This window comes from Sminthopsis crassicaudata, chromosome 3 (assembly GCF_048593235.1).
Source record: "Sminthopsis crassicaudata isolate SCR6 chromosome 3, ASM4859323v1, whole genome shotgun sequence".
Lineage (NCBI taxonomy): Eukaryota > Metazoa > Chordata > Mammalia > Dasyuromorphia > Dasyuridae > Sminthopsis > Sminthopsis crassicaudata.
In genome coordinates, this window is record NC_133619.1 from 500,472,841 (window position 1) to 500,487,649 (window position 14,809).

Sequence of the window (14,809 nt, forward strand, 5' to 3'; positions counted from 1 at the left end):
AGTTTGGTTGGGCCATAGAATATAGGAAAGGGAAGGCTGGAAGGTCCATTAGGGACAGGCTATGGAAAGCTTTACAAACTAAAAAGAGGAGCTTAAATTTGATCCATGAGGCAATGGGTAGTCACTGGAGTGTATTGATTAAAGTAACATAGTCAAACTTGGGCTTTTTAAAAAATCACTTAGCAGATGAGTGGAGAGTGGACTCCCAGGGAAGTGAGATACTTGAAGCAGGAAGAGACCAATTAGACTATTGCAATAGTCCAAGCAAGGACCTGAACAAGAGTGGTAGCTAAGTGTGTAAAGAGAAGGGGAGGGATGTGAGAGGTAGAAATGGCAAGATATGGCAACTGATTAGCTATGTGGAGTGAGGTAAATTGAGGAATCTTCAAACCTAGGTAACTCTAAGGATGATAGTGAGCTTGACAGAAACAGAGTTTAGAAAGAAAAAAGGGAAAAGATAATGAGTTCTGTCTGGACATATTGAGCCAACAGAACATTCAGTTTGTAATATCTAATAGTAGTTGAAGATGAACAACTTAAAATCAGGAGAGCAATTATATCTAAATAGATTTGGGAGTCATCTATGAGAACCAATAAAGTCACCAATTGAGAGAATGTGGAGAAAGAATAGAATAGTACAGAGCCTTGGGACACAGTCACAGTAATGGGATATACTATATGAGAAAAGAAGAAACTTTCATACAGGTAGGAGAACCAAAAGAGAGTATTGTGATGAAAACCCAGAGGGAAGAAAGTATTCTGAGAAGGGAGATCAACAGCATCAACTGCTATTGAAAGAAGGATGAAGTCTGAGAAAAGATATTCAGATTTAGAACTGATCACTGGTGACTTTGGAGGGGGCAGTTGCAGTTGAGTGATGGGGTTGGGAGTCAGACTGCAGAGGATTAAAAAGTAAATAAAGAGAGAAAGTAGAAGCTGTGTGTGTAGAGAAATTTTTGTAGCAATTTGGCTCTAAAAGAAAAGAGAAAAGATAGTTTGTGGAGATGGTAGGACCTGAGTGATTTTTTTTTTCTTTCAGAATATATGAGATTTGGGTATGTTGCTATTTAGGAAGACTTTATTGACTTTAATCTACTTTTTCTGTCCAGAATTTATATATATGGAACATTTTCTCCAGGCAAATTCTATCTTTTAAGAAAAGTCAGACTTAATTTTTTTTCCTTCTTGAGAGGCTGCAAAATCAATTTAGAATGAACACTGAACTTAAAATACAAGAACCTGAATTTTACTCCTGATTCTAGTAACTGACCATCATCTGTGTGACCTTGGTAACCTCTCTGGTTCTCATAGTTTCTTCAACTGTAAAATCAAAAACTAAGTGACTTTTGAGGTCCCTTTCAATTCTAAATCTATTATCCTAAGTAGACTTGCCCTGAGGTCATTAAAATCATTATTAGTACATTTGAGTCCATCTGCTAATATTCAAAACCAACTGAATTGTTATTTTTTTTTTCTGTTTAAAGAAACACCCTCCCATTAGCACATACCATTAAGTTCTGGTTTTGATCCAGAATACACTGGCCAGAGCTGAGACTGGCAGGAGAAACATTTTTAACTCTTGATTTTCCTGGCACAAGTCAGTTTCTCTTTAATGATTCCTCCTCAAACATCTTTCAAAAGGAGATCTTTAACTTTTTCAGTATCAAATATACTTTTATATAGTGATAATACAGATAATGATACACATACCAATGATAAGAGTCTAATTTCTTCAAGAGACCCTACAAGAAAACATCATTTGGTACCTATCTGCTTCAATCTCTTGGAGATTATTTGGATATTATTTATGATAATAAGAGGAATTATCAAAAATCCTTTTTTTTTTTACTTAAGATACAGAAGTACAGTGGCCCTCATCATCTTATTTGTGATATATGCCATAATTGAAACAAGATTGACTTTTCAGATACTTTCCCGAATTCCTTCTAAGCATTAGGCCTTCAGTTATAGTTGGTCACACTGAGTAGGTAAAAAGTGATGTTTGTTTTGTGTAGAAAAAGACAAAGCAATTAATGTCTTTCCTAGTTAAGTCCACATTTATGTGAGCTTTTTCAATAAAAATAAGTCATTGATTAATAGGTAGCATAAATATTTAGTTCGCCTAATCTTCTATATTTAGTGTTAAATTTAAACTAAAATGCTATTTGAAGTAAGAGGTAAGAAAATATCAATTCTTAGGTACAAATTGGCACCTTTTCTCTAATGTCCTCTTAACTATTTTAAATTTTATCAGTATATTTTTAAAACCTTTAAATTAAAGCAACCTCTTAAAAGTTGGGGCACAACAATGAATCACTATCAGCATTATATTCTCTTTTGCCTCATGCTCTTCTCTCATTAAACAATCTAGTTTCTGATAAATCTTCAAACTTTTCCTTATAATCATAATTTCCCTTCTCTCCAAAAGTTTGAAACAGAAATTTGGGGAAAAAAAAAAAGAAGAAGTCAGATTATGCTTTCTTCTAGTGAGGTCATGGATAACTGAAGAACTAAATTATTAATGTAGGGAATAGTTTACTTGCTTCCCTTTCTACTTGCTAACTTTCACTTTTCCTCATCCTTTCCGAGGACTGTCTTTAGCAGACAAATGAAAGTTTTTGATGCTGCAGACTCTGTAATTTGATAGACTGCTTCACTTAAAAAGTCTTGTACTTAAGCAGAATTTCCTTAAATATAGCTTTTAGTCTTTTCCTCCTTTTTAAGCCATTTAAAGATAGATCATAGATCACAGATTTTATCCATCCAGTCTATGTCTGTCTCCGTGTTCTTGTTCTGTGTTCTGATACTCCCTTCTCTGAAACAAGAAGCACAAAGAACTCACATGATTTCTCTCCCTAAGGGAGAATATGAAAATATCCAACTCCAGGACTAGAATCTTGAGTTTCTGAATGAAAAGGAGTAAGGGAATATTCTAGTCAGTAAAACCAGATTCCAAGTATTCCTTAACCCGAAGTTTATCTTACTCCCTCCACAAGTCCCATATATTTGTCACATTTGCCACTACCACACCAGGATCCTAGGGGTGACTCAGATTCCCTTAGTTATTTTTACCTTGAGATAAATTAACTTCTCCCAGAATTCAATCTAGACAAAATTAGTTTTTTTTTAAAGTTCCTAAAGTAAATCAAAAAATAAAAAATAAAAAAGCAAAGCATCTTAATTCTTGAAAACTCTGCCCTCCCCACCAAAAAAAAAATCTCCTTTCTCAATTTCTTAAGGATTTTTCCTCTTATGCTACCCGTCAGTTACCCTGTTACAAGAGAAGATGAAGTAAGAGTTCCTCATATACCAGTCATTTCAACAATAGTGTCTGAAAGGCATTTCCTAAGTTTATATTAAGACATGAATAAACACAACATTCTGAGGCAATATTTCCTCTTTCCTAGAGAAAAGGGTTATTTCACCAGAGGAGGTGCCGTACAACTGAAAAAATTCTTCTCTACCAACTATATTATCTCACCTTGACACAGACACCTGCGTGAACACACACATACGCCCAGGAAACTCTTAGAATAAGCCTGGAGTTTGCAGAAATCTTTTGGGACGGAGGGATATAGCAGCTCCAGAGTCAAGTTTGATCATTCACTACCCATGCTACAAGTTTAAGTTCTGGGAGGGTATAGGTGAGAAGGTTAGGGAGAATCTTGATAAAGCAAATTAAACCTAGAAGAATGTCTTCTCCAAGATCTGAGGTTCACTTCTCTGTCACCTTAGGAGTCTGAATGGAGTTGACCTCCTTTCCCAACCTTTGAAAATGAAGGTAACTGAAGACAAATTCCACATATTTTTGTGTAACTCGTCCTCATGGATGAGATTATCCATCCTGAAAGACCATCCTCTAATTGCTCAGGCAAGAAGAACAGTTCAGGTGGTCTGGCCTAACCAATCTTCTTCCAATATTATGAGAATGGTGCCTGATGTTTAAATGTAAATTTATAATGCTGCTATTGGAAGCAATGCTGATAAGAAGGCCCCCAAGGTGAAATCACCCAAAAATTGACTTGGAAAGCAAATTTTGCAGAGAACCCTACATGCATATTTTAATTACAAAATGAAGAGAGCTCCCATCTGCCTGCTTTTGTCACTTTCCCTAGACCAGGGGGTTCTCAAACTACAGCCCGAAGGCCAGATGAGGCCCCTCTGAGGACGTTTATTTGGCCTGCTGGGTTATGGCAAATGGGCTGAGGGGCGGAGACAGAGTGTGAGTTTTTGTTTTTACTATAGTCCGGCCCTCCAACAGTCTGAGGGACAGTGAACTGGCCCCTATTTTAAAAGTTTGAGGAGCACTGCCCTAGACAAACAAGATCCAGAGTAATTGACCCTGAATAAATGTGAACAAATTGATTTTCTGTTAAGTAGTTAAAGTTTACCAGTTTATTATTGTTAGTTATTATTCAGTTTAAGTGAATTAAGCATTGTATGTAAATAGAGCATTTCATATATTTTGGAATGAGAATTTCCTTTGATGATTAGAATTTTTAAGTAGGTAGAAGTATCACAGCAACTCACTAGATGGGGCTCTTGGGGTTCCTTCAAATTGTTGCACTGCAAGTATTGCAGACCCTACATGAGAAAGAACCATGCCTGCTTTCAGTGGAGAAAAGCTTGGCCCTCTCTGGAAGCTTGAAATAGCATATGAGACTTTCGACTTTCCAGAATTCATAAGTTTTTGCTTGAACAAGTTCTATAATTGTGAGAGTATTTCAGTCTCCCAAAGCTGCTGTTGTTTTCCTCCTTCTTTTTCCCCTTCTCATGAACAGATAAGTCTCCCAATTAATTCAGACGGAACTTTCCTTTCCCCAATGACTTCATTCCAAAATGATTTCCCCCCTCAAATGAGATTGCAAGCATAGGAAATTTCCAGCACTGGACACATCCTACAACCTCAAAATGCCGCCTATCCAAAAGGGTCAACAGCAACCACTTAAAAGGAAACCAATGATAAATAAATAACCGATTCCTTAGACTGAATTGCTAAACATGGGTCTTAGGGGGCACTTATTTTGGTGGAACACCAAAGAGATGCTAAATATAACAAAAAATTTTAGCATAAGAAGACTTTTGAAATTTTGTGATTGCAAAATCATCCCTCACCTTCATCACCCGTCACAAGTTTGCTTGTTTCCCTGATAGGACGCAATCAGTGGAACCGGGAAGAGCAGAGCTCAGATCCAATCACAGGCATTTATTACTTGTGCGGCTCTAGGCAAGTCACCTCACCTCTTCATGTCTCAGTTTCCTCATCTGCAAAATAGAAAATGATGCATCTATTTCCTAGGGTTGCTGTGAAAATCAAAACCTTAAAACACTATATAAGATGCAGTTTATTATTACTCTCCAAAACCCCGGGAGTGTTTCACAAACCTTGTTCACAAGCGCTCTCCTCGCCTGGTCTTTACTTGTATAAGGGTCAGTTCACAGAATCTCGGTCAGAAAGGATGTCTCAGACTACCTCGTACAGTCGCCCTACAGCAAGTCGGACAAGCAGCCGTTCGCCTTTGTTTGAACACTTTCTGGGAGGAAGACCATAGGACTTAAGGCAATCCTTAGGTGTTAGAGCGAATTGGTTTAAAGTTGTTTGTCCTTTTCCCCCTGCCCCAGCTTCTGCTCCTCTGCTATTTCCTTGTCCCCCCTCGGGGCTGAGCAGAAATCTAACCCCAACATCCCTCTAAAACTTCGGAAACAAGACGTCTAAAAGCGCCCGAAGTCCTTTCTCCTCCGGGTCTTCCTGCTGATCCTCATCTTCCCCTGCCAGGTCACCCCCCCCCCCCCCAGCTGAATGCTCCTTGATGATGTACGCATGTCTTTAAGTGGGGCCGTGGACTCGGACAGAACCCTCCGTGCGCGGTCTGGCCAGGGCAGAGTGCACAGGAATGATCACTCCCAGTGCCGGGCACCGCGACTCTCAGAGAGGCCTGAGGTCACGTTACTGGTCTGACTTCCCTCACTTTTAGTTCTTACACAAAGTTATCACACAATTTCTCCTAGAATCCTGTAGTTACTCAATGGCATCCATCTCCTATATCCCCAAGTCTCTTTTTTAACCGGACCTTTAAACGTCGCACCTACTCCCTGCGCCAAGGATCATTTTCATAATTATAAATCTACATTTAATAATTATTCATAATTTTTCATAAATCCATAGCGTTGGAAGGGGCCTTTCACTGCAGGCCCCAAAGGACCTTGTGGGTGGCTCAGAGCGTCCACTCCCAAGCCAGCGGGCTGCGCTCGGACCCCTCCGGGGTCGGGAGCTCGCCGCCCTCTCCTAGCCGGACTGTATTGCGCTAAGTTCCGGAGACCCCCACCCCCAGGCGGCCCATTTCAGTTCTGGACCCCTCTTAGTTACTTGGCAGTAGTTTTTCCGTTTGCCGAGCTACAATCTGCTTCTCTTCATCCTCCCGCCACAGTCCCACCCTCGGGGGCCAGGCGGAACCAATCTCATCCTTCTTTCACGTAACAGTCCTTCCTTCAGATATTAAGAGTGATCTGCCTATGGGCTAACATCCTCCAGGCTAAACGTTTCCAGCCCTCCGCCAGTCTTCCATCTTCCCATGACGTCACCTCTCCCTCGCGGTCTGTCGCTCCCCCGCTCGCTTCGGTCCCTCTACTACGGGGCACCCAGACTGGGCCCTGTCCTCGATCGCGTCGGGCCGCCCCCCACCTCACCCGCCATCCTCTCCCTCTCTCAGCTGGACCGCCGCACACCAGAGCAGGAGCATCTTCCCCGCGCCATTTCCGCCCGCCCTCCCCCTTCCCCCCCCCCCCCCGCTGGGCGCTGCCCTGGGGAGCGGGCGATCTATTTCTGAGGGGAACTCTGGGGCGCACTTTCAGCCATCAAAGCCGAGTCACCAGCCCGGCGCTCTCCCCTAGAGGTAACCCCCCCCCGTTATTTCTCCTTCCGAGCCATAACTGTCGGAGCCGGGGTTTGGGGACGAAGGAGGGCAGGAGTTGGGTGCACATTTTTACTGAAAGCTGAAAGGACTGGCAATAAAGGCTGCCCCCCACGGAAGGCTGCAGTTTCCAAGGCGAGACACTCCCGCTGCGGCGGCGGTGCGCAAAGGGGAGCCTGGCCCCTGCGCGGGCCGGGGTCCCTCGCTCGGGGCTGGGGGCGCCCGGGCTGCTCTTTCTCCCGCGGCCGCCAGGCCCGGGAGGAGCCTCTAACTTGGGCCCCCGAGCACGTGCTGAGGCTTAAAAAGCCCCCCACCCTCCGGAACCGAGCCGCAGGGGCAAGCGGGCAGAGAACGCGGGCCGAAGCTGCCTCCCGGGACTGCGCAAGCGCATGCCGCCCACACCAGACTCCGGTGACTTTGAAGACAGCAGGTGGTCGGAAATGTTACTGGGCGCTGGTCCACCACTCAAAGCACCCCCACAGAACGGGCGCGCCCGCGTAATTAAACTCCCCTCCCCCTCCTTGCCTCCGCTCCTCCTTCTAACTTGTAAAATTGCGGGTTTGGACTTGGTGACCTCTTCATACCCTCCAGCCCCAGATCTCTGGTCCCATTCGCCCCCTCCCTTCTCCGCCCCAAAAGTGCAACGTCCCCTCCCCTCCGGGCTTCACTTCCTGGCTCGGCCTGCGCCCCTTCCCCCTCTCTCCGACGTGGGAGTAGAACATGGCTTAATCAAAGCCAGACAAGCTGGCGAGGGATTCATCCGGCTAATTAAAGCAATGACCAAAGGAACGCTAGCTCCCAGGACCCGTGACCCTCCCCCAAGACGGCCCCTGGAGGCTTCGGCGGCCCGGTATGCCACCCCCCACGCGACCTGCACAGCAGAGCCTCCCTGAGGGGGAGGGGGAGCGGGCTCGGATGTGACCAGCCCTGTGTCCCGCACTCGATGGAGAAGGGAAAAGAAAGGGCCTGGCGCAGGCCTTAGTGATTGAGTCGGCTACCTGGTGCCCGCCCATACTGCGATTGGGACCCTTTGACCTTGAGACTTTTTAAATTAGAGGAGGAGGTACAGAGTTGGGATTTTATAGCTCTATAAACTCCCTGTGTTGGAAAGACGGAGAACCCTCCAAGGGCACTGGGGGCTGCACCTCTGAAATTTATTACGGTCAAGCTGCTTGGGACACTCATCCGAGATCGCACTGGTAACACCGGAACAGAAAACCCAGCCCCCTGACCTTTGTCCCGGAACCCCGCTGGGATTCCTGGGGTCACCTTTCCTCCCCAGGGTTCTCCCTGCGTTCCCTCTTGCTCCCACCTACCATACATTGAGCTGCAGGAGTGTCTTCTAGATGGCCTCACAAGGGAAACAGCATAATAAAAGAAAACTCCCCCCCAGACTTGTCTCCAAGGACCCCCGGGGCACTCCGGCTCCTCTCCAGAGCCCCGCAGGCAGGACACGGCGGCTTTGTCCCAAGAAGTAGGGGGTGGGGGAGAAAGGGGGAGGTGTGAGGCTCTGCACCGAGCTCCTTCAACTTATCGTGGAGCGGTTCTAGAAAGGACCGTTTCCTCCTCCTTTCAGAGCGGGAACCTTCCTACACATGCGTCCCGACCCAAGTGTGGCTCCTTCCCCAAAGCCACTGTCACGTGATCCCCCCCCCATGGCTGAGTAATGAACGTTTGTGCACGTGCGCCCGGATCTCTCCGCGGCTATTGTGGGAGCATGGCCACATACGTGTGGCGTGAGTGTGTACTGTGTGCGTATATCCATGTGTATGTGTGCGCGTGTGTACATGTGGGTGTGCTTGTGTGTGGTGGGCTGTGGCGGACGTGTGTGCTGTGTGCATGTGGGTGGGTTGTGTGAGCGTGCGTGTGTTGCACAGCTAAGGACCGTGATGGGGGCGGATCTCTGGCTCACACTCAGGCACATTCAGTAAGGGGCTGTGGCCGGAGTCCAGAACAGCTGGATCGCATGTGAGAGCAGCCTTTCCTGCTGGTCCCACAGAGGGGAAGCGGGGTACTAGATGCCAGCACTGACGAGGCACCGCCAGGAGAGGGCCTGCCCCCCAGGACTCCCCGTGGTGGGTGGTGGGCGCTGATGTCCCCGAAGGTCTTAGCTGGGGAGCTGGGAAGTCAAATGGGTGGTCGTGAAGTAGGTCCAAGCCATGTCTGCACTGTCTGAAACGGGGAGAGGCGTCCAACCCTCCCCTCATGAAGCTCGGCTCGGGATTCTTTGCCTTGTTTGCTCCCCGGTCTGCTCCAACAATCTGGTTAAGCCGAAGAAGCCCTTCTCAGAACTATGTTTTTATACAATTGAAGGAAATGCTAAATCTCAGTCAATGATCAGTAAAAATAAGGATAAAACTTTTCTGCAGCCAAATTCCCGGAGTCTCTGAGCCCAAGTTAAGCACCCCTGCTCTGTGGTCAGGATTCCTCTTCCTCTTCCCTGGGATCAGGGCCTCCCCCCACACACATGCACACACACCCCGACATCCCCACAGGAATTCTCTCCAGCCCTTCCGTCTGTCCTGCCTGGGACTGGCCACCTCCCAGAGCCTGGGAAAGGCCAAGAACACAGCTGTGGGTCCCAGCCCGCTCCGGGACAGATGGGCCCAGATGTGTGGTGGCAGGAGGCCCAGCTGGCAGCCGGCAGTGACGGCCGGAGGAGTGGGTGGAGGGAGAGCGGCAGCAGCATGCACAGCCCGAGAAGGGCCGAGACTCGAGATGGGAACGCTGGCCTGACCCAGCCCCCTGCCTTCTCCTACCCGTCACCTCCTGGAACTGGCACAAAGCACCTGGCTTGCACCAGCTCTGACTATTAGGAGCATCAAGACAAGGGGAGTCCTCCCCACTCTCCAAAGCACGCTTGCCGTCCTGGGATTCTGTGAAGTGATAAGCAGGGCGGGCACAAATGCCCAGCGGAAGAGAGTAGGCTCTGCCCCACCCTCGTCGCCTGCCCTGTTGCCTGGGCCCCCAGTCTCCAGCCCTTTAGGAAGCAGAGGCAGCTGTCAGAAATCCAAACCTGACGCTACACGGTGGGCAGCGCAGCTCTGAACACGGGGACGGGCTCTGGCCAGAGCTCCCGGCCGTGACTCGCACAAGCTGCGGGGGAGAGGGAACACTCCCTCCACAACAAGGCCAAGCCTGATTCCCATGCATTCCCAGCCCCAAGGACGCTGGGAAGATGACAAACAACAAGACTGCTGCCCCGTGCCAAAAACGGGAGCTATCCCTTTGGCTCTTACAGCTACCCCTCTGCCACCGGAACCCCCCCCCCATCCCATTCCCACCTCATCATAAAATGTGACTCCATCTTCCTTTGAGGAAAAATATTTAATGACAGGTTCATAAACCTATTTCAAAAAAGGGGGCCCTCCCCTGAAGAAGCCCTGCATGCCTGCGTTCTCCTCCCATGCCAGCTAGGAGGCAGCAGCCCCCGTCCCAAACCACATTTTCAGAATCTGTGCCTACTTCTCGGGCTGTCAGTACTCTTAAGTCCAGGCCTCAAAGGCCCCATCACATTTGTATGGGTATAAAAAATGGAAAAAATACTGTATTGTGCCCATGAAGGCCCGGTTCTCTCTTCCAGGGAGTCCTATGGGTCCAGCCCATAACTCCCTCCCATGTGGCTAAGGCATCGACTCTTCCTGCCATCCCCCTATATCCCAATTAAATAGAACATTAAACAGTCTCCTGGCCCCAGTGGGGAAAGTGGTCATGAAAGCACCAACTCCATATTCTTCATTAAGACTCCACGGCCTCATGACCTGCTGGGCCTTGGACTTCTCAGGTGTAGCCTGGGGCACTGCCCCCAACCCACTCTTGGCCAGTCCCGGGGCCCGCCTCCTGCAGCTGAAGAGAGAGGGGTCCAAGTGCATTTCACAAGCACCAGGGTTCCCCATAGCCACGCAGGAGTGGTTCCTCTGGCAATAAGGTGGACAGACCGCCCGGTACAGCTCTTGTCCAAGTCAGAAGTAAGTGAGGTTCTTGACAGCTCCGATCTCCAGCATCCGCTTGATGGCCAGGGCCTCGTGAGAGACGTTGTGTTCCGAAGCCTTTGGGAATTTCAAGAGAACACACTTAGGAACTCACACGGTTTCTTTGTCCTATTCCAGTCCCCATGAAAGTCCCTTCTCACCACGATCACCATCCCGGAGGACTTCCCTCATTCCCAGGTCCTGACTCCTCAATAGAAAAAAGGCTGGGATTGTAAATCACGAGTAACCCAGTGCAGAGGGAACCTTGGTCTGGAGCCACATCTCCTGGTTCTCCCCCCGAGCCGGGGCTAGGTGCGGTGTCCCCAGCACGGACTCTCTTTTACCCTAGCACTAGCCTGGCCCCCATTTCTGAGGAACCGGACCACCTGCCCCCACGCCGCGCCCCTCCCTTCTCTCCCGGCTCATCGATCACTCCCTCCACGGCCTTGACTTCCTTTTCTCCCTAGCTAAAGTTCATAAGAGATGGCAGGGATCCCCAAGAAATGGTCTGAGACTCACAGACATTGACTTGAGAGTAATCTGCTCATAGTAGTGAATGGTCTGCTTCTTGTTAGAGGAATCCGGATAGCCGAAGCCGGCGATGTGCACCAGGTCACAGAGGTGTAGCGCCAGCGTGATGGCCAGCAGCCCGGTGGTGGGTTTCTGGGAGGAGGCGGAGGATTAGGGGGAAGTGGGGAGTGGGAGGAAAGGAGCAGTGAAAGGATTTAGGAAGAAATCCTCAGGTTTCATAGCCCCAGAGGGCAGGTCCCATCCCTCTGAGCTGCTTCCAGGTGCAGGACCCCAACCCATCCCACCGCCCCTCTGCTTGCCTTCCCCTTCCCAGGCAGCTGGTCACCTGCTTGATCTTCCGGGATGGCCGGATGGGCAGGCTCAGCAGTTTAGCAGCAGTGACCTCCATGAAGAAGGGGTTAAGGATCCGAACCTGCTTAGGGTTGACATCCCAGATGAGGGGGGGCTGTTTCCAGAAGCCCTTTAGCACCTGGAGTAAGAGAAGAATTAAAGAGTAGGCTTTAGCCTGGCATGGCAGAGGGAGAGGAAATGATAGGAGAAATAGGTCTGAGATGAGAGGTGGAGGAGCCCAGCCCCAAGGCAGGGGAAAGCCGAAAGAGGGGCTCCCTGCAGGGAGAGGAGGGAGGAGAAAAGAGAGGGGGCTGGAGGGCAGGCAGTGAGGGGAAGCAGCAAGAAGCTGTCCTAGTTTGTACAGCCTGGGTCACAGTAAAGACAGCTGTTCTCTGTCTCTGCCGAGACAAGCCCAGTAGCCTACTCTCCTCCCCAGAGGGACTGGAGGCACAGAAAATGCCCTGGGTGGGGGGCTGTGGAATCTCCTAAAAGATCTCCCAGGGAGTGAACCACAGATCCCCTAGAGCTCTAAACTGCAGTCCGGCTCCCAGGACAAGATAAGTTAGAGATAAGGGCCCTTATCTGCATGGAATTTTCTATTTCCCGGAGGAGAGCAGAGAAAGAGAGAGAGAGAGAGAGAGAGAGAGAGAGAGAGAGAGAGAGAGAGAGAGAGAGAGAGAGAGAGAGAGAGAGGAGAGAGAGACAGAGACAGAGACAGAGAGAGAGAGAGAGAGAGAGAGACAAGAGAGAGAGAGAGAGAGACAGAGAGAGAGACAGAGAGAGAGAGAGAGAGAGACAGAGAGAGACAGAGAGAGACAGAGAGAGACAGAGAGAGACAGAGAGAGACAGAGAGAGACAGAGAGAGACAGAGAGACAGAGAGAGACAGAGAGAGAGAGAGAGAGAGAGAGAGAGAGAGAGAGAGAGAGAGAGAGAGAAAACGCGCGAGCTCATTCCCTTCAGGCAGACAGCTCTCAAGCCCCAGGAATGCCTGTGGGGGAAGGGGAAGAAGGCCGGTGCTGGGGGCCTGCCTCCCACTCTCACTCCATACCTACTACAGCCTCTACTCCTCTCAGGAACCTTCCACCCTCTGCCAATCTTCCCCAGCAGGTCCAAGGCCTGGGACACCAGCCTGCTAGACACCGACCCCAGGTAAAGGGAGAGTAATTATGTATTGATTTCCAGAGGCCCAGGGCTGGAATCCCGGGCATAGAAGGAGTGGAGGTTGACTCCGAGTGCAGGTCCTGATCTCCGGTTTACCCTACTCTGCAGGGTCCTTGCACTTACTCGATTTTTATCCCTCAAGATGGTCTCAATCCAGTGAAAGTCAATCGCCTTGAAGGGTACCAGCACCAAGAGGGTATCAGGGTTGTTCTGCACTTTGGGGCTAAAGTGGGCAGACTCGGGGTAGAACAGACGCATGGTGGTCTTGGATCCCACGTCACTCTCATAGCCAACCACTGGAGCGTTGTTCAGCCTGGGATGGAGGAAACGGTCTGCTCGTCATTCATGGGGATTTTGCTTGTCCCCTACATTCTCTGATTTGGAGATAAAAGAGACTTAAAAGAACAACAATAAACTCCTCATTTCATAGATGGCCCAGGGACAAAAATGACTTGTCCAAGACCACACATAAGTGGAAGAAATGTATGTAGGTCCACCCACAGTCACTAGATCATCAGAGCACAAGGGCGCTGAGGTGATCCCTCCGAGGTGAGGAGGTGGCCCCTCTCCTGGACAGACACACAAGTGTGGCTGCTACCACCTGCACTTCCAGGAGGAAGGCTGGGAAAGACATCCCAGAACACGGCACCAACCTGATGACCACATCATATTTGTCAATGGTGTTCCCCAAAGAACTGTTCTTTAGTCGATGGCCATTTCCCACCACCACGCACCGGAGGCACTTCAACCTGTCACAGAGTGGGCAGAGTATCAGGGAACCCTACCTGCTCCCTCCTCCACCCCCCGCCACAGCCAGACAACCAATTACTGACTCCCCTCTCGTCAACACATCATGGACAAGTGCCAAAATCTCAACCCCCCCTTCAGTCTCATTAATCAGAATTCCCCACAGGGTTTACTACAGAGTCCCAGGGGTACCTGGCATCCAATTGGAATCCAATTCCTAAGATTGGACTTCAAGGGTGCCAAGGAAGGAGAAGAAAAGGAAGATTTAGTGGAGAGAGACAGACAAGGAGAAAGAGAAACTGGGGATGGAAAAGAAAATGAAGGAGACAGGGAGAGTATTATGAATGGCAGAAATCAGTAGAATTCTGCTCTTGACTTTCTAAGCATCCTTCTACCCATCTCCATCCTGTCACCAAGGTGACACCTACAGCAGTCTATGTCACCATGGGGACTGGCAGACCTGGCGCACCTGGGAGAAAAGGAGACTTGGCTTTGGGCCTGGTTCTGACTCGGGGGACCAGGTGTAACTGAAACTGATCTGTGGCCACAAATGCCTCAAGATGGGGCAAGAAGAAAACCAAGGATAGGAAGGGTTATACCAGGACCAGAAACCACACCCAAGACTGCCCCCCATCCTGACAGGTCCAATTAGGACTACCCCTAGAAATATCCAGGATGTTGAGAGAATGAGCCATGAGCCAGTGGGATGTAAGCGCCCTGAGGAGAACTGTGTCCCCACAGATCAAGGCAGAGAAGTAACCTACAGCCCCAGACTGCAGTGACAGAGAGAGGATGGAGAAGAGAAGAGGGGCAGCACTTAGTGCTACAGCGGGGACAGACTAAAGGGACAGGGAGCGAGGGGAGGGGGGGTTTGCTCACTTCTGGATGCTCTCTGGCATGGCATAATTGGTAATGGCCAGGACCCTCAGGAGCACATCTTCTGCAAGAACAACAGAATTAGGGAGGTGGTAGAAGCAGCAGCGTGGTCCCCAGGCCCCCCTTTCTTTCTCCTCCCCCCAGTATCGCAGTCTCTCCTGACACACACAAACAGCCCAGCTAAGCTCCTCCCTTTAGGTCTCTAGAGCTGGATGCCTCTCTTATTCTATGCACACCAGCACTAATGAAGACTCCTTGAGGGCAGGGTTTTTTGGCTTCTG

The 14,809-nt window shown here is 49.1% G+C and overlaps 1 protein-coding gene and 1 long non-coding RNA gene across 8 annotated transcripts in view; both read right to left on the reverse strand.

Moving 5' to 3' along the window:
- Positions 1-5,186: 5,186 nt before the first annotated feature.
- Positions 5,187-6,577, reverse strand: LOC141563153 (uncharacterized). Its single transcript, XR_012488351.1, has 3 exons — positions 6,368-6,577; positions 5,386-5,534; positions 5,187-5,265 (listed from the first exon to the last, which is right to left on the reverse strand). It is a non-coding gene; the product is annotated as an uncharacterized LOC141563153 (long non-coding RNA).
- A 3,642-nt stretch (positions 6,578-10,219) lies between these two features.
- Positions 10,220-14,809, reverse strand: part of ST3GAL4 (ST3 beta-galactoside alpha-2,3-sialyltransferase 4) — a 41,210-nt gene continuing 36,620 nt past the window's right edge. For 5 of the 7 annotated variants that reach the window (XM_074303837.1, XM_074303834.1, XM_074303838.1 and 2 more), the window contains exons 6-11: positions 14,532-14,592; positions 13,559-13,654; positions 13,029-13,218; positions 11,739-11,882; positions 11,402-11,545; positions 10,220-10,960 (exon numbers count right to left, since the gene is read on the reverse strand). In XM_074303837.1, coding sequence (XP_074159938.1) covers positions 10,874-10,960; positions 11,402-11,545; positions 11,739-11,882; positions 13,029-13,218; positions 13,559-13,654; positions 14,532-14,592 — 722 coding nt within the window. In that variant the 3' untranslated portion in view covers positions 10,220-10,873. The remainder of the gene's footprint in view (positions 10,961-11,401; positions 11,546-11,738; positions 11,883-13,028; positions 13,219-13,558; positions 13,655-14,531; positions 14,593-14,809) is intronic. The other 2 variants (XM_074303840.1, XM_074303835.1) reach the window with 1 other exon arrangement.